This window comes from Rhagoletis pomonella, unplaced genomic scaffold, assembly GCF_013731165.1.
Source record: "Rhagoletis pomonella isolate Grant_MI unplaced genomic scaffold, Rhpom_1.0 Rhpom_scaffold_00003, whole genome shotgun sequence".
NCBI classification, from domain to species: domain Eukaryota; kingdom Metazoa; phylum Arthropoda; class Insecta; order Diptera; family Tephritidae; genus Rhagoletis; species Rhagoletis pomonella.
This window is the reverse complement of record NW_023458557.1, coordinates 66,847,443-66,867,485: the sequence shown is the minus strand read 5'-3', so window position 1 is coordinate 66,867,485 and position 20,043 is coordinate 66,847,443. Positions and strand designations below refer to the sequence as shown.

At 34.8% G+C, this 20,043-nt stretch overlaps 1 protein-coding gene across 2 annotated transcripts in view; it reads right to left on the bottom strand.

Moving 5' to 3' along the window:
* Window positions 1-897: 897 nt before the first annotated feature.
* LOC118735379 (LIM/homeobox protein Lhx3) overlaps window positions 898-20,043 on the bottom strand; it is a 173,805-nt gene continuing 154,659 nt past the window's right edge. The window contains exons 2-7 of one of the 2 annotated variants that reach the window (XM_036465099.1): window positions 13,427-13,601; window positions 8,672-8,883; window positions 8,388-8,580; window positions 6,391-6,542; window positions 6,055-6,246; window positions 898-1,722 (exon numbers count right to left, since the gene is read on the bottom strand). In XM_036465099.1, the coding sequence (XP_036320992.1) occupies window positions 1,529-1,722; window positions 6,055-6,246; window positions 6,391-6,542; window positions 8,388-8,580; window positions 8,672-8,883; window positions 13,427-13,601 (1,118 nt within the window). In that variant the 3' untranslated portion in view covers window positions 898-1,528. The remainder of the gene's footprint in view (window positions 1,723-6,054; window positions 6,247-6,390; window positions 6,543-8,387; window positions 8,581-8,671; window positions 8,884-13,426; window positions 13,602-20,043) is intronic. The other variant, XM_036465100.1, reaches the window with a different exon arrangement.

Here is a 20,043-nt window from a genome sequence, read left to right as displayed (position 1 = left end):
AAAAGGTTGATAGAAAATATGCTAAGTCCACATTAAAAGAATAAAATCTTAAAGAGAAAATGTGGTAAGTCTTAAAGAGCCTATAAGTCTGCAACAGCTTTATTTGGAAATTGGCCGATTATTGGTACTAAAACAAGACGAACTAAGGAATAACACTGCATTTACAGATTAGAAAAATATTGAAAACAAAAAAGTTAGACGTTTTTTTGTCCCTCCTGAAAAATAAAAAAAAATGGACTTAGCACGTTTGCGAACTAAGCCAACGATATTTTTATTCGACTTTTTCTTCTTATTTGGCGCTGTAACCGCCTAAGCGATTTTGGCCGAGTTCAACAAAGCACGCCAGACGTTTCTCTTCTGGGCCAACTGACGCCAATTGGAAATGCCAAGTGAAGTCAAGTCCTTCCCCATTTGGTCTTTCCAACGCAGTGGGGGCCTCCCTCTTCCTCTGCTACCAACAGCTGGTTCCGAGTTGAATATTTTTAGAGCTGGAGCGTCGGAGTCCATTCGAACGATATGGCCAATCCAGCGGAGCCGCTGTATTTTAATTCGCTGCACTTTGTCTATGTCGTTGTTAAGCTTATACAGCTCATCGGTCCAATGTCTGCGGTACTCCCCATCGCCAACGCGTTAAGGTCCGTAAATCTTCCGAAATATCTTTCTCTCGAATACTCCAAGAGCCACCTCATCGGATGTTGTCATTGTCCATGCTTCGGCGCCATATACCACCAACACGGTCATGATAAGTTACTTATAGAGTGTGATTTATTAGACACTCCTCAAATATAAGACGTATACTTTTTGTATAGATTTCTTTCGATTTTACCCTTTTTTATAAAGCAAGGAAGAGTGAAATAAATGCATTATTCTTAACAGTTTTTATTTTTTGTGTGTCAAATAGTTTTTAGGTAATCATGTAGATATATAAACATGACATCACTTTTTCGTAAATGATATTTACTAGTTTGTATAAAGCATATGTTTAATAAATAATTTGTCTATTCTCATTATGTTTAAATGCTTTCTATTTTACACGAATACCTAATGTTTACTTATATGTATGTACAATATTTACATTTACTATACTAATTGTTTTTTTTTATTGTTTCGAACAAATTGTAACACATTTTCCATGAAATTTATAAATGAATTAGAAATCTATTGACTCCATTTCATCGAGAAACAAATTAATTTTAATGATTTTTATAAAACTAAGTACGGCTTTTTGAGCAATTTTCTTTGTTTCATTACTTATATACAAAAACGTCCATTTTTAAATTCTACATACCTAAATACCTTCAAATCAATATTTTTAAGTTTGCCGCAAAATGTGAAAATTTACATAAATACATTCCATCAATCATATCATATCTATCAATTATTTAATACGAGCATGCGTAATAGCAAATAGTATTTAATGTTATAGGATTTTGTGTGCGAATTTGAATTGATGATCATTCTGTTTGGCTCGCCAGTAAGAGTAATTGCGCATTTGCAAGTACTTAAGCAGTATGCGTGTGTACGAGTATCAGTAATGAATGCCCGGTGTTTGTGAATTCGGATTCGAAGTGTTCCCTGAGTCGCCCAGCCAAGAGTCAGGACTTGGTGGAAAGTCAGGATAGCCCTGCTCTGGACTAGAATCATTGCTCAAATCCGATACTGCGCTGCCATGTACTCGATGTGCTTTCGACGCAGATATATTATTCGATGATGTGTTATGATCTGCAAGTGAAAAGGAAGTGTTATTGTAAATTAAGGAAATATTTGTTATTTTATGTTAAATTTATCGTAATAAACGTTTTTTAGAAGATTATTTATAGGTATGTTGGAAAGTAATATACTAGCTGGAAAGTTTCTGAAAGTGTTTGCCGGTTGGAAATTAAAGTCGATGTGTCTTATGTAGGTAAATCAATCAATCTGTCGCAACCTTGAAGCAAATGAAAGACAGAAAGGTGCTGCCCAGGCCTATATAGTACGATGGAAGGTAAACAAGTTCACGTAATGGAGGGGTTGGTCAGGGGAGGTGGAATTTTATATCTACCACTTCAAATCAATACGCCTAACTACTACGAATATTACGAGTTGCCGACTGAGGCGACTTTCTTTCACGTTGTTAAGAAAAAAAGTTTAAACTTGGCCCTGAAGCTGAATATTTAAAATAAAATAAGCTGAAAATATGGTAAGGCTTTGTGCACCCTTTTTTATTACCCATTTATATCTAACGTCAGCGCAAGAATGCTTACTGCCCTTCAGGAATATAGCACTTGAGTGTTCACGCGACTTTTTGGATGGAGATGGAGTTATGAACCGCATTGTTCCTTGAGATTAAACTTGTAGTGAGAAAAAGGTAAAGAAGCGCCGAACCTTGAAACCTGAAACCATCATTCTTATGAATATTTAAGCCAGTTTTAGCTCTTTCAGATTATTCCCCATTTCCAAAATTAAAAAAAAAAACTTAGAGATTCAATTAACCGCTTACAGTACTGATGCATCATTTGAAACAGTAAATAAAATGAAACCATCATGAAGAATCCCTGCGCTCAAAAGCAACATATTTATGTATGCCGACCTCAAAAAGCTCTCTGCCGTTGTGATGAAATTAAAGCCGAAGTGTTATGATCTTAGGCTCGCATAAGCTGGATAGCTGAGAAAAAACAATGAGGTAATAAGATGCAATTACCCTCTAAACAAATGCGATCTCGGAAAGTATAAGGTTCGGTTCCGCTCACGTGGCTGCTGGTTAACTTGCCTAGGCCTGCAAAATGAGCCCTTTGTAATACCAGAGATATCTCGAAAACTCCTACTCCTCTTTGAACCAGTTTGTGAATTAACGTGCTTCTTTAAGGAAAAATTTCCTAATACTGAGTTTGCAGGCAGCGAGCGGCACGTTTAACCTCTTCCAGGCCAGGGAAAGTGGTGCGAAAGTACCCTTTCATGCAACTCCGTCTGCTCTCTCGTTTACTGGTATGTTATAATGTCCTGGTAGCCACACCAGATGTAAAGCAAACTGCTCTATCATGCATTAAGGGATGCTTTGCTAGCGTTAGAAACTCCTTTTAAAGCTGCGGTCTTTTATAGATCAAAAGGATCTCCCAAATTTGCGCAACAAGGAGATTATCAAAGGGGCTCCTCTCCTCCACATATCCAGAAACATTTCATAGAGAAATGACCGAAGGAGAAGTTATGCATTTCCTTATAATTTTGTCAGCACCGTTTTTCACTAAGACGCTGATCATTGCTTAGCGACAGAAATAAATATTGACTTCATTACATGGTCAGAAGCATTTCTGCATCAGCATAGAGCAACTCATTTTTCTGTACTGGTTTCTTAGCAATGTATTCTAGGAGGGTCTTCTGTAGAGGATAAAGAGCAAGTATTTGAAAACGGTTAGAAATAACGAGAGGAATCCGAGAATTAATAATTTCGCTCCTTTGCCGCCGTCTCTGAATGGTTAGAGGTATGTACTACCACTCGATATGACCTAGGATCAATCCTCGGTCTGAGAAACATCCAAAACGATCACGGAAAAAGTTTTTGTTGAATAACAGCGGTCGCGCCAGGCAATACCAAACTTCCGAGTGTATTTCTGTTTTGAAAAAGTTTCTCATAAAAACGCATCTTCATTTACTTATTTATCAACATCAACACTGAACCACAAATTAGCGAAGACAAGTATTTATTTTTACAGGAGCTCCAGTTATGTATGTAGGCAATCATAATCTTCCTTTTTTCTCGATTTACAGCAGAAACATGAAATGTTGGACCAAAATTCAGAGGGTATTAATTCAGAGCTTCAGAGGGTAAGATTTGTTCTTGGTGTCGAACCACTCTGCATTCCTTTTTCCTAAGGGTATCTTTAACTATGTGGTGACCATATTCTCAAGCCAATCTATCACTTTTACTATTTTTACATATTGGGGTCTACACCTCCTTGGATCCTATAGCCCTGAGTACAGCTTTTCTATAAGCTAAGGTAGCACTGTCCTAGTCGAAAAAATGAACCCCACGACCTACCTAGTAAAGTCAATTCGGGTACGCTGAATTGAATTGAAATGGTGATAATAGTTTTTAAAGGTTAGGTCATTTAATCGAGAAATATCAAATACAAATTTTTACGCGAGACCCGTTTTGACTGAAATTTTACGATTTTCGATGACTCTGAAAATTGATAGTGGGAGGTATTTGGGTGCGAGGAATCTGAATTTGACATTATTTTTGCGGTCCGAAAAATATTTAGTAAAAAACTTCCAAAAATGACCAAATCCGGCCAAAAACGTTGATTTTGCATGGAAATAGCCCAAAATTTGTTGGAAATATATTTTGTTAAAATTTTTATTTTATTTAAAAAAAAATGCATAACTAAAGATTTCATCGCATCACTCATAAACAATTTTTGATTTTCAGCCAGAAATCCAAAATTTTGTATGGTAATTCGGTAATAAAGCTTGATGTTTTATTATACCATGTTCTGACCGACATCGAAAACATGTTTTCGTTGCTAAAACTGGTTTTCGACTTAAAACTTGTGTGTTTCGTCCATGTAAAATCTGTCAAACGAAAACTAGTTTTCGCTGAAAACTACTTGAAAACTCACGTTCCACTCATTCCAATCGGTGTCTTCACTAGTTTTTTTCGATTATTTATCGAAGTGGAAGTCATATTTTATCATCTTTAATAAGCCATTTCGGATTTATTGTTGGCTGGCAAAAGTAAAATAAGAATGAAAGTAAGAGGTTACTAATGAAAAGAAAATGAGGGAAAAGCATTTTGGTTTTGTTTTTGTGTAGTAAATCTGTAATCAGAGGATATAAGAAATGTCAACGAAAACACTAACAACCGGTGTGAACAGCCTTCAGCCCACAATATCAAAACACGTTTTCAAAGTGTTTTCGTTGTCGGTCAGAACATGGTATTAGAAGAAATTTGTTGGAATTTACAAGACGATAATGAAGATGAAGATGATTGAAAAATCAATTTGAATTTGAACAAAGAAAAAGGAAAAAAATTGATAAATATATTTGGTTATACATATTTTTTGGTCATTTCTACCAGTTTGATTGCCGCACCAGAGGCAAATTTTTTGACGTTTGCCTTTTTTCCACTCAAATATATAATCTAACCTAGTTTAAAGTTATTTCAATTTGAAATAGGTGTAATTACCATAAAAAATTTTGGAGTTTTTGCTCAAAACCGAAAAATTTTTTATGAGTGGTATATTTTTCTTTTCTGATTGCGATAAAATTTTCAGGAACGTATTTTTAACACAAAAAAAAATGTTTTTGAAACAAATTTTGGGCCATTTCAATACAAAATTCAAAGTGTTTGGCCGTTTTCGATCCTTTTTGGATGTTTTTTGTCATGTTCGGATTCGGATTCCTCGCACCAAAAACTCTCCAATACGAAATTTTAAAGCAATCGAAAGTCGTAAAATTTAGCTCAAGAACGGGTTCGCTATAAAATCTTGAATTTGATATTACTGGATTAAATACCTAACCTAGAAAAATGACTATCACCATTAAATTCAACGTACCCGAATGAATGAATTCTTCGTGCCATGCACATCGAATCTTAGCATGATCCTCTACCTAAAAAGTCTATCGATATGAACTTATTTGTTCCAAATTCAATGCCTTTTAGAGATGTGTACGCTCTTGTAGTTGAAGAACAGAAGTGTTATAATTTGCTTTGTTATGACCAACATACTCTATGTATAGCTAATCCGTTTATTATCACAAACAATAGTTTTGGTGATTATTTTTTTGTAGTATTCTAAGGCTGACAATTTCAGAAAAACGTTCATAATACTTAAATTGATATTGATAGGATAAATATTTTTAAATATAATTGTTTTAAATATAAGTGAGCAGCATTTTTAATACACCTTTTACTTAGTATATCATTCGTAACAAATGGTTAGTAAATAAATTGTTTGAGCTTTCTTTGCAAGATGTCTATAAAAAAATTATATTTCTGAAATGTTCTGATCGCAAGATTTTAAGATTGATTGGAGCAATTAGACATTTATTTGCGTTACGGTATGTAAAGCTGCTTACCTATATTTGTATAAACAATGTTATCGGGATATGAACCAAACGAGTGGTTGTGCCCCACTGGGGGTGGTGATCGACTAGTCGGGTATTGCGGTGGACTGGAACTACCGTGCAAATATGATCCTCTTATACTATGTGGTGAAGCACCTTCATCTAAACCTAGATTGACCGTACTGTAGCTATCGTTACTTAAATCTGTAGGAGAAAAATTTAAACAAAATCAACAATGTAGAAATAATACAATGTTGGTATGTATGTAAAAATATGTCACATATTATAACTAATATATACGTATAAGTATGAAAACTAAATAATAGTAATACAATTAGGTGTATTTACCGTGATGACTAAAACTGTCGTAATCTACTTTTAACTCGTCCTTATCGAGGAATTTTTCCGTACGCGGAGAGCAGCTTCCTTTCATTGATCTAAAATATTGGCTCCATCGCGTTCGGCCAGCATCCTTCTTCAGTCGTTTCTCCTTCGCTCTCCTGTAGTAAAAGTTATTAGCTTAAATTTTTTTTAGAGTTGGTTAATTACAAGACTATATAACAGAAGAAAATAAAGAAATGTAGCGGTGTTGTACCATATCATCTGATCTGGAGCCCGTATTCTATGATAAAGAAATAAGTGTGTCCAGTATGAAATATAGGAATATGCATAAGAGATAGTATAACGTCTTCCACTGCAGTGTCTTATGTAAAGACACTGGATTCTTCCGGACTGAACTTATTAGACGTGGTCAGTACTTGTTAGATCATGCTGGATGTTTGGAGTTTTCTCTGTCACCCGCATGAAAACGCCGCAGATGGACGACGCTACAAATTTCAATTTCTTCCCAGAGAAGTGCCGTCGTACAATTAGAAGCTCCCTCTTGGGGCCGCATAGCACGCTGGCCACCATTATGCTGTTTAGATCTGCTTGAAAGACGCTGCAATGGCCCGGTAAGCGAAAATTGAGGTTTAGCGCGAGTTAGTCAGAGCAAATCCCGCTACACACTCTTTTGTTAAGCTTGGAACCATCTGTATATATGTGGTCCCTTCCCATTCCTTCCTCTCTAGGACTCTTGTGGAGAATTTATTGTCTAAACAGAGTAGAGGAGTGGTATAATCTATCTGTTGTAGATTATCCGGTAGAGTTTCAAGTACTTTTGCGTGCCCGAATCTGAGATCTCTGCACGGCTGGATTGTATTTAACCTGGCAGCACTGCAGCCGGCCCGAAATTTGTCGTAGAGACCCACAGGTGGAAGATTTAACATTATTTCCAGAGATTTGGTGGGTGTAGAGGGCAGTGCTCACGTGACGAGCATGGCAGCCGTCCTCTGCATACGTTCCACCTTAGCTCTGCACAAGGTGTTGTTTAACGCAGGCCACCATACGGTGACCCCATAGAAAAGGATGGGTCTTATCACAGTACATCCAGTGTACTATAAGTGGTTTTATTCTCCATTTTTGGCTATAGCCGCCTTACAGGCATACAGCGCGATATTGGCCTTTCTGGCCAAGGTGGGAAGTTTAAATTATGGAGTTTTGTACTTCCTTGTGAAAAGTACCATTTATGTCTTGGTTGAATTGACCCTAAGTCCACATTCCCCTGGACCACATGTTTACCAGTCCAGTGCGTTTTGCAATAACTCACTCAGGACCTGAAGATGTTTGCCCGTTGCAACGATTGCTATGTCATCAGCGTACGCTGTGACTTGACAAGCGGTGCCCTTAAGGCTTAGAAGTAAGGTGTTCACTGTTAGATTCCAGAAAAAACGCCCCTTTGGGGAGTGCCTCTGGTCACATATTTCGTAATGAAATCATCCCCATCTCTTCTCGGGTTAAGACATGGGTGTCGGCTTTACCTTCCTTTTAGACAGGGGACATTGTGATTTTTGGGTTTTGCTACGGTTAAAGTTTAATTCTAATAGGGTCTATACTCAAACCGCCAGGGGTCGAAATGTACTCTGAGGGTTGTGGAGTTTTTAACTATACAAGAAGCAGTGACGGCATTGGTTCGCCAGCCATTTCTGCTAAAGTTTACAGCGACATTGGCCTGACAGTCGTTTGGCTAAAGATCATCCTAACAAACTCAGGTAGATCAAGACCAACAGGTGTGCTTGGCTCAGCGGTAGAGTGGTAGCATTGAAATTCGTTGCGTTTTCAGAATTTCTTCTAGAAACACAAGCTTGAAGCTCCAATAAAATTTTTGATAACAAAAAATTGGTTTGACTTTTCTGGCTAGGGTTTTGGCCTACTGCTTGGCATCGCCACTCTAGGATATATAAAGAGTGCGGCAGTACGCGCGAGTGACGAAATATAAAGATGCTGGTAGATTCTTTACAACGTACCTATTTTGAAACCACACTTGGACGACTCGCATGTCCAGTCCGGTATCTTGCGATAGTTGTTCTCGTACATGTCGTGCAGGTTTAGGACTATTATTGTAGGCTGTTTTAAGTGTTTCTAATTGTTTTGCCGTTATTGTTGTACGAGGTCGTTTATTTGGCTGATCACCATCCAATGAACCATCCAAGTAGAGTCCTACAAAAAGAATGCAGGTAATGATAAACAATACTCATACATTTTGTTTAAAGTTTTTAATATAGTATGATTTTATTGAACACACACCAACCTTTCGCCTTCGCCTCTTCATAATCACGCTTACATATTAGCTTCCTATCTTCCATAAGGTAGAACTCATCACCGGTATTTAGTGTTCGAGAGCATATTGTACAAAGAAAACATTGTAAATGGTAGACATTGTCCTGCGCTCTCCGAACTACTTGCGTTGGCGGAATTCCCATATCACATGCGGAACACTTTGTTCCATATCGTCTAGTAGGCCCGAACATTGGAAAGGCAGAAGTTTTAATTAGTGCTACTTATTTTGTTTTTAGCAAAAATAAATTGTTTCTATTTCATAAAATGTATCTTAAATGTATCTATGCTGTCTATTTATGTCAGTTGATGTACAGGATGGTTGGAAATCCGTTTTTTGTTAATTTAAATTTTCTATTTTATTAACCAAAAAAAAAAATTGATCCGTTGTCTCAACATCTTAACGCCTTTCGAGAAAAGTTGTTTGCAATTTTAAATAAAATTGAGTGCAAACCGACATACACGCATATATACATTTTATTTCAAGGATCAGTAGGAAAATCTGCATGTTTCTTTACTTCAATAATAGTTCTTTCACTCCTCTCGGTTTCAAAAATTAAATATTTTTAAAGAGCTACATGTATGTATGTATGTAAATATTATTTAAGGGAACAACAATTTCTTAAGTAAATTGAACTATTTTACACGGTGCTACAAAAAAAATTGCTGTATGTCCTTTTTATCATAATCTTATATTCATTGAAAAGCGGAATAAATTGGACAGTTTTAAACGGATTCTCATAATCTTATTTTCATTGAAAAGCGGATGTTGTGTCTTGCCATTGCTTTTAGGAAATTTAAGTTCAGCTGATAATTATTGAATCCTTGAACCATAAAGATTGAGAAAAATCCGAAAAAAATACTTATTGTAACTTTGGGTTAAAATTACACCCTATACTTGTATCAAACCCATACCTAGTGCTCTATCTAAAAACACTATATTTTCCCTATTTGAAAGTGTTACAAAAATCTCTGCGCTATAAAGATATTTCGTTCAGTAAATAATTGTGGGGGAGTAACTCATACGCCATGTACGTACGTACGATTTTAACTTTCCCGTAATTAATGGTAGATCCAATATGGATCGCCATTTTGAACATTAAAAATCTGATTTCAGATTCGTAATTAGCGACCTTAAGTTCCGCTAATTGTAAGTATTTCTTTTGCCGACATATTGGGTCAGCCATTTTGAATTTTTCTAATCTGACTTAAGCTTTAGCGACCCCAAAAAGATAAAAGTAATCTTTAGTTATGGTTTTTGTCGCTTATTTTGATTTTCATAAGTGATTCATAGGAAAAATTTCTGGAAGCTAGTCTGAAAATGGTGATTTAGTACCGAAAAATTGTTTTTTTTTTATAAGCGACACATAACTTGCGATTGTACATAAAAAACTGACTTTTCACCTCTTAAAAATAACGATAAGTTTCCAATGTTTTTGAGCAGAGCCGCATGTGTTTTGACGTGGAATGACCCACATGTATACTGGGTTTGGGGCATGGCGGTATTTTGGAGAATAAGGACGTAGATGAGTGTGTAGAGAAAAGATTGGCGATAGAACCTGGGGAACTAGAGTATCCCTTTCACTTCGACCACGGTGCAATGAACAAGAAACATGTAGCTGATAGGACTTTTTAAATCACCTAAGCCTCTTCTCTTTACATTACCAACACAACCCGGAAATATTGGCTTATGGACGCCCCTACCCCCTGCACCAATTTCTATGAATGATTCAAGAATGAGAAGCAGATTCACGGGTTCATGTGTACCAAGACCATGGAAAAATGTTTATGAATAATTTTTTAAATAATTGCAGACATTTGAAATTAATGTCAAGTATTTTCCAAAAAAGTGGAAGCATTCAAACGTAAAATTTTTTCTTTAATTTTTGAACATAAATAAATAAAAAACCAGAGCTTTTTTAAAAAATCGCCACGGATAGCTCGACGCGGAATTAATTATCTTTTATTTAAAAAAAAAAAACTTGCAATCGGTTCATATTTGGGCTCTCAAAATTAATTTGTCCACAGCAACCTTTTTTGCCCCTCTGTGCGGCGTGCGTATGAAGCTAACTCAATTTACAATTTTTGTTCTGCGTGACATTTTGATTTGACGTTTCGCTCAATGAAATCAAATGCAAACGCAAGCAAGCAAATTTCGGGTGACGCAAAAAAAAAACAAATTCGACTGCGTGCGTACCAAAACGCAAGCCGCGAATATTAGGTTAGCCTGTAAGTTTCAACAAATTTTTCAAACCCTGGTAGCAACCTCTCAAAATTTGTTTAAAATTTTGAAATTTTCATGGACGTACCCCCTATAAAATTTAAATGTTGATGTTTTAAGGATCTCCCTAATATGTACGTTAAATGCGTTGTATAGAAAACTTAAAAAATAACACAAACATTATAGTCGATCATATCGTTGCTCGGCGTGCAATACCGCGTATACGCAAAATGCAATACCGGGTATGAGGTGGCCAGAAAAAAAAAAAGATTTTCGGTAGTGCTGGCGCTACACTGAGAAAAAAAACGCGTTGTAAAAATGAAAATTTTTTATTTGATTACCGTTTAAACATGTTCGTATTTAAATCAAGTGAATAGTAATAAAATAAGTAAGAAAGTCTAAGTTCGGGTGGAGCCGAACATTAAATACCCGGCGCAAGTATTAAATATATGTTTTTTCACCTTTCCGAAACCTACCGCTAGATGGTAAGCCAGGGTGTATCAATTTTGAGTAAATTAGCGTCCTTAAATTTCGAAATATTGCAGTTTCAAGCATTTCTGAAATATACCATTATATGAAAAGCGGCCGTAATTTTAGTCTGATTTCAATAATTTTCAACATTTTGCTTTTATGTGGCAAGCACAAAAAAAAAACACCGAGTTTGGTACAAATTGGTAGAACGGTTACCGATATACATATATGTGATCATAAGTGGGCGGTGCCACGCGCATTTTCCAAAATTTTACCATAAACGTATTTCTTGGTAAAGAATTGTTGCAAGCATCAATTTTTAATAAATTAGCTTTAATATTTACTGATTTATCGAAGATTTTGTATTCTCTAAATTGCCTTTATGAGGGATGTGGGCGTGGTTATTGTCCGATTTCTTAAATTTTCGGCCATTTAGTATGTTGTACCAAGGCCAACAACTGTGCCAAGTTTGGAAGAAATTGGTGCAGCTGTTACCAAGATATACACATGTAACCATAAGTGGGCGTGGCTACGCCCATTTTCCAAAAATTTATAATATTCTTATTTTTCGTCTGAAAATTATTGTAAATATCAATTTTGAGTGAATTATCTTCAGTAGTTACTAAAATATCGCAGTTTTCGTATTTCTGGAAATTACCGTTATATGGGAAGTGGGCGTGGTTACAGTCCGATTTCGCCCATTTTCAATACTAACCTACCTTGGATTAATGGAAACCTACATACCAAATTTCGTTGAGATATCTCAATTTTTGCTCGAGTTATCGTGTACACGGGCGGACGGACAGACGGACAGACAGACATGGCTTAATCGACTTCCCTATTCATTCTGAGCGTTTATGTATACATTTTTCTATATCTATCTCGATTCGTTTTGGCTGTTACAAACAACCTTTATGTGAACAAAATTAATATACCCTTGTGCACAAGTGCGCTCGGGTACAAAAATGCATTTTTCCATTATACATACACTGCGTATAATGAAAATATTAAATTCAAATACGCCCGTATTAAAATGAAGCATTTTTCACTGCACGGATGGCGTTTTGCACGTCTCGGATGCTTTTTCACATGTAATTAGGAAAGTTTATGTATACAAAGCATGCACATATACATATGTACATACATGGTATGACATAATGCACTAATCGCGCGCTGTGATGTTGATTCAAACTCAATATTTGAAAACGCATTTACATGTATGGTATGCAAAGACGCTTGATACAATTGGTTGCTGCCAAGAGGGTCCGGGTTCAATTACCAACATAAAATTACGGAACATAAAATTAATTTTTTTTCCCTTTCTTAATTACGAAAAAGCATTTGTGCAAATCACAGCGCCATATTTTATAGCGTACATACTCAAATTTAAAACGAGTTGGGTTGGTGCTCTTTCATATGCGTATTTTTTTAAATTTAGCACGCTTTTTTAAAATTTTTAAATTTTTTCCCTCAGTGTACTTCACAAATTTAATGGTCAATAATTTTAGTAGAAGCTCATATTTTATAACTTCAGTTAGAAAACCATTCAAAAGTTTAGAAGACAATAAGTTTATATGCACTTTTGTAAAATTTTTGGACTATCATATACGCGGTATTGCGTTTTACGTATACGCGGTCATGCACGCCAATGGACGGTATAAATGATTATCTGTTCAGAGAATTAAAGGAATTTTTTGAAGTCAGTAGAATAAAATCATGAAATAAGCTATTCTAAATAACTTGTCCTCATTTTTAGTAAATTGAACGTTAAAGAATAGAGCTTATGAAATCTTAGCTTGTTATGCATCAATTAATTCTACTGCGATGTGGGGGAACATGTGTTTACAGTTTCCTTAAAAAAATCTACTTAGTTTTGAGATTCCTTATCACTATAGAAACAGTAAATATGAAGTTTTAAACTGAATTTGAAGTTTGTGTTTACTCGTACCAGATTCCAGACAACATATTATAAATTTCCCTGTTCATTTTATAAACAAATACACCTTTGAAAGATAGTAATTTTGTAGCTTAACTTACTTAAAAAAGTCTTCTTTACAAAAAAGTTGACCATTTCGCGAGAAGCATTTATCATTTAGTTGGGTGTGGCATTCGCTGCATTGCAAACATTTCGCATGCCACGTCCGCTCCAACACTTTCAATATAAAACGATCAAGTATTAGTTCATGACAGCCACCGCATTTCGGTATAGTAGCTGAAACGAGAAAAAATGCAGTGTTATTTAAATTTGAGCTATTGACAGAGTTATTTTTTTAACCTATGTTATGATATTAAATTAAGCATTGAAAGTTCACTTGCCACGAGTGTTAACAAAACAAAAGTCGCTCATACGCCATGTATTCGCAAACATACCCAAATTAGTGGAATAGTGCTACAACACCACATTTTCACCAAACGACTAAACGAAACGATTTTTTTTTAAACTAAACACTTTTCACCACACAATATGCCAAAACTCACACAAACCGCAGCCGTGAGTATTGCCTTTAATTTGGTGAAAATACGTTGACGCACAAATACTATTTCTCAAATATATGTGAGTCGAGATATTCGAACATTTTTCATCAACAGGCAAAAAAACTTACTAATATAATTAAACGCTTAAAAATGCACTGCTACTTCTAGACGCCCGAAACCAGATATATTTCATTCGTGGAAAATATTTTTATTTCTATTGGATGAAAGAAAGTAGTAGTTTCAGAAACTAAAACGATCAAGTATGCGTTGAATAAATAAAGTTATGAGGCATGTTCCGATATTCACTTTCGAGTGAATTTCAACCCCTGTCAGTTTTAATTCAAAGCGGATTTGACTGAAATTAACTAGGAAGTGAATTGCAGAACCTGCCTGTATATTTTGAAATTATAAATTATTTTATATTTACAAGCTTTTATTAAAGTTAACCGGCGTTAATAAAATTTTGCAACTAATTTTTAACCAACTTTCTGATGAAGACTGGGACTTGAAACTTGAAACTTAGCGCAGACCCCATTGCCAATGCAACGTGAAAGATTAATAAATCCGCTAGGTGGCGCAGCCGCATAGTCCTTCCTTCTATTATAAAATGTGGGCAAAGTAGTATTGTAGACGGATTTAAATGAAAATTCGCTTCTTAGTGAAATTGAGGACGCTAAATTCAAAAATTCAATTTGTTTTTGGATAACTTTCATATTTTCACTGTAAATGCAGTTTGAAGTTGAAAATTTGGGTTCTTGTAGCATTTACATGTATATGTACATATAGCGCGTTCTATTTTCAAAAATTAGGTTTCAAACTCCAGGGATTGGCCTATAGATGTACAATAAAGGGTTTTTGTTAATGCGTTGCCACCTGTTAAAAATTTGATTGCAAGTATGTAAATGAATTAGGTATTACAATACGGGTATCAGTCGAAATGGTTTTGAAAATGCCTTACTTCTAAGTGACACGCGTAGGGCTGCCACATGTATAGAAAATCAAATTCAATTGAATTAAGGAAATTAGGCAACTGAAATAAGTATATCAATATGGGTATCAGACAATAGAAAAAATTTCACATATTTATCAAGAAATAAGTGAAAATTAAAAACATTCCTGAAACTTTATAGTTAATTTAAGAGTCCAGTAATTTAAAAGTAATGTAATCAGAACAAATCACTGATTGAAAATGCATATGTGTATGTATTTTTTATAAAATAACAAATACGATGTCGTAAACCTTTGGTTTGACACAATTATTATTTTAATTTAAATAAATTTGACTTTACAAACAGGTGGCAACCCTCTTCATAATATTTTCAAGCTAAACACTTTTTCAACTTTTTTTTCGTCTGACACCCATATGCTGATATTTATCTATTGCAATTACTTAATCCTTTTTAAAAAGGTGGCAACCCTCCTACGTGCAGTTATGAAATAAACTCTTGTAATACCCATATCGATTGATACCCATCTCAATTAACTTATTAAAAAATTTGAATGTAATTGTTTAACAGTTGGCAACTCTTAAAAAAAAATAAATCGTCTGCAGGTCAGCCTTTATGCTGTATCACGAAACATCAGGCAACACGAACGATTCGTCTGCAGAAGAATGCTTAAAAAATTAGTCCGGCAGCATCATTCTAGCCGGTTTAAACGCAACCGAGACCATTGCAACTAATATAATCGCAATCAGAGATTGTGTCGTCTGAAGACGAATCGTTCGTGTTGCGTATCGTTCGTGATACTAAATAAGGCTGATAATCTGACACTTAATGTTTGAAAATAGAACGAATCGTGCTGATCTGATATCACTGAGAAAAAATGATTTTACGTATTAGCAAAAAAACGCATTATTTCAAAAAGTGCAAAACATGAGCAGGTTTTTATTTCCTCCTTCGAAAGCTAAAGCCCCGTTCTATTAAAGAAAATAATAAATAATAACATATTTTTACATACATATATAATTTGCAATTATTAAAAACACAGTTTTCTGGAATACCGTAGGGGCACCCTATGCTTAATTTTATTCCAAAAATTGTATTCTTGCAGTTCTTTACTATATACATATATGGAAATAAAAAACGTTAAACATTTAACTTAAGACCAAATATAACTTGACCTCAAGGCGGCTTGACAACAGCGGCTGGAGAGCACATCTATTTCTGTACTTCTATTTGGTAAAGCATTGAGTTCACTTAACATCCTAGAAATAGGCTAATTTTGCGAATACTTGGTTTTATAAAATTCTATTGAGAAAAGTTCACAATACCTTAAAGATCTAACAGGAATATTCAGTTTTATGACAGTACAGTCAATACTTCCATCAAGAATATCATGCTCAAAACATGAGCCCAGATATAGTCCTTCTTCCGGCAAGAGTGTGCAAATCAATTAATTTACAGCGAGAAATATATGGCGGATTTGGCAAACCAAACTTCAACTGGTATAACGCAGACAATTTTTTTGTATACGCTCTACTCTTTTAGAGTGAGTATCAAAATAAGGATGCCAAATAACAGACGCATACTTCAGTTTCGATTTCACGAAAGCATTGGTATAGAATTTATTTGGTATAGGGATCGTTAAATTCAGAGCTATTCCTCTTTATGAAAGTCAGTGACGCGTATTCCTTGGGAATAATGTAGTTAAGGTGATCTATGAACGTGAAATCTGAGTCAAACACAACTCCAATCTCTTTAATTTTATTATAGGAGCATAGAGTGGTGTCTGAAATATCACAAAACACCATTTATTAATATTAAGTTATGGCTTATTTCGCCTACCCCAGTCACAGAAAATATTTAAATCATTTTGAATCGCCTGTACATCAGAGTTAGATTTTATGTATTTAAAAATTTCCATATATCCGCATATAAAAGGTGACCACATTGTTTAAAAGAAACACTGGCATCATTAAGAAACATTAAGAAGAGTAATGGACCTAATATGCTGCCTTGGCGAACGCCCGAAGTAGCACCATATGCATGAGACTTTACACTATCGACTGATACAAAATTGACTCTGTTGACTAGATAAGATTTGTGCCAATCCAGAATTTTGACAAACGCTTTCGTTATATCGGTATATATACCTGGCATCCATCCACAAAAGAAGAGATGCAATAATTTGAGAATACTGCTAGGTTGGTAACAGTTGAGCGTCCAGGGATAACACCATGTTGGGAAATAAATATAAACGGCTTGGTTGTAAAGATCATTATAGTACTAAAAGCTTTTTCAAACAATTTAGCAAAGTTAGCGAGTTTAGAAATAGCACTGTAGTTGGAAATTTGGCATTTGAGGCCTGCTTTAAAGGCAGGAGTGATAAAAGCTACTTTCCATTCATCCTAAAAATGCTCCATTTGAGAGACAGATTAAATAATAGTGAAAGTGGTTCAGCAATTGAAGTAATGCATTGTTTGAGGAATAATGCAGAAATTCCATGACCATCAGCCTACTTCGAATTAATAACCTCGCTTATCGAGCAGATACGCCCTCCTCGGATAATTCCAAACCTCCAAAATCTAACGAGGGAGAAATCCCCATATCGCCTAATTCCCCAATCAATAATAGATCACAAACAAAATTTGATTTGGAAAAGCTAGCAAACAAATTAGCGGTCTCAAAGGGTGATTTAGATGTCCTCCCATTGAAAGATATAGACGATGGAATAAGTGAAGAAGAAGGTTTCGAGTTTATAAAATTCTAAAACGATTTTGGATTTGTTTTAAAATTATGTTCAAAAGCAAGTAAATAGTTCTTATAAGAAACTCGAAAGAAAACGACAGGTATTTATCGCACAGAACTCTGTTTTGCCAATCACCCGTATTTTTAAACAATTAGAAATACTTATTACGCAAGTTTTTTTTAAGGTTTTTTAATCATTTATTGTATCAAGGTAAATTATTAACCTTTTTCAGAAAGACGGGAATATCACATATTTGCATAATTTTTGATATGAAAATAAACATTCAGTAAGATGCTGACATCCAAATGACGTTACCTAATCAAATCCGGAAAGGAGGTTATTGATGTGGGAAAAATCGCGTCGATTAAAATTCCAGTTTGAGATACTCATATGGGATAACTTAGCAAATTGATAAAACCGAAGCTCCAAAACAACAGGGGTATGATGTCTATCAGACTTGTAAATATTATACTTTAATTCCCTACAAATTAGTTCATTTACAAAACAATTGATTTGAGTTAATTGTAAACTATAAAACTCGTCAATAATATAAATTTCATAAGGGCTGTTTACATTACTGGGTATGAGCACATTTTCCGCTACACAATACCATGCTATTTTACTTAATTTGTAGTCTCCCAGCTGCAAATTACAGTGGATCACAAATTTTAGTTTGGTTTTTGTTCTCCAGACGCCACTATCCAATTTTTATGTCGAATTGCTCGGTGATTCCGGAAATCGAGTTTATTTTTTTCTATGGATACGTTTTCGAGATATTTTCAATTTACCGTTATTCTGCTTAAAACAAAAAGTGGTTCCAATTAATCACGTTTACCTTACGAACTAATTTAGCAATCTTAAACGAGAAACGCCAAATCAAAGCTAATAAAATTCTCCATAAACCATGTATACATCACTTTCCGATAGGACTGATAGTTTCTGACAAATTAATTAATCATTCCAGTTTTTTTTTATTTTTTAATGAAAAAAATCAAACTTTAACCGAAGAAAAATTAAAAAAATAACAGGTTCTGTGCCAATTTTTTTGCATTTATGCTAAAGCCTGCTCAGTTATAAAGAAAAATAAAATAACTAATACAGAAAATCGGTGGATAAATAAGCACTAATGAGTGGTCAAATGAAAATCCACGAAGATTTTTTGTATGAAATATGAGCAGAAAAGCATGTTACTCAGGTGTACGTGGCGTATGAGTAGCTTTCTTTCCTGCTAATTTTTCATACAAAAAATCTTTACGTATTTTCATTTGACCACTCATTGGTTCTTATTTATTCATCGTTTTTCTTCATTAGTAATCTGATTTTTTTATAACCTGTTATTTTTAAAATTTTTCTTCTGTTAAAGTTTGATTTTTTTAATTCTTTCATTAAAAAATAAAAAAACTGGAATGATGAATTAATTTGTCAGAAACTATAAGTCCTATCGGAAAGTTATGTATACACGGTTTATGGAGAATTTTATTAGCTTTTATTTGCCGTATTTTGTTTTAAGATTGTTAAATTGGTTCGTATGATATACGTGATTAAAGGGAACCAATTTTGCTTTAAGCTGAATAACGGCAAATCGGAAATATCTCGAAAACGTATCCATAGAAAAACCAGTTAGAAAGTCTAAGTTCGGGCGGAGCCGAACATTAAATACCCGGCGCAAGTACCGCTATATGGTAAGCCGGGGTGTATTAATTTTGAGAAAATTAGCGTCCTTAAATTTCGAAATATGGAAGTTTAAAGCATTTCTGAAATTTACCGTTATATGAAAAGCGGTCGTAATTTTATCCCGATTTGAATAATTTTCAACGTTTTGCTTTTACGTGGCAAGCACAATGACCATACCGAGTTTGGTACAAATTGGTAGAACGGTTACCGAGATACATATATGTGATCATAAGTGTGCGGCGCCACGCCCATTTTCCAAAATTTTATCATAAACGTATTTCTTGGTAAAGAATTGTTGCAAGCATCAATCTTGAATAAATTTGCTTTAAGATTTAATGATTTATCGAAGATTTCGTATTTCTCTAAATTACCGTTATATGGGATGTGGGCGTGGTTATTGTCCGATTTAAAAAATATTCAGCCATTTGGTATGCTGTAGCAAGGCTAACAATTGTGCCAAATTTGAAAGTAATTGGCGCAGCGGTTACCAAGATATACACATGTAACCATAAAAATTTATAATATTCTTATTTCTCGTCTAAATATTATTGCAAATATCAATTCTGAGTGAATAATCTTCAGTAATTACTAAAATATCGCAGTTTTCGTATTTCTGAAAATTACCGTTATATGGGAGGTAGGCGTGGTTATTATCCGATTTTGCCCATTTTCAATACCATCCGTCCTACGCCCGAAAGAAGTGTACGTACCAAGTTTCGTTAAGATATCTCACAGACGGACGGACAGACAGTCACCGCTTAATCGATTTCTCTTTTCATTCTGATCATTTATGTGTACATTTGTTTATATCGTAT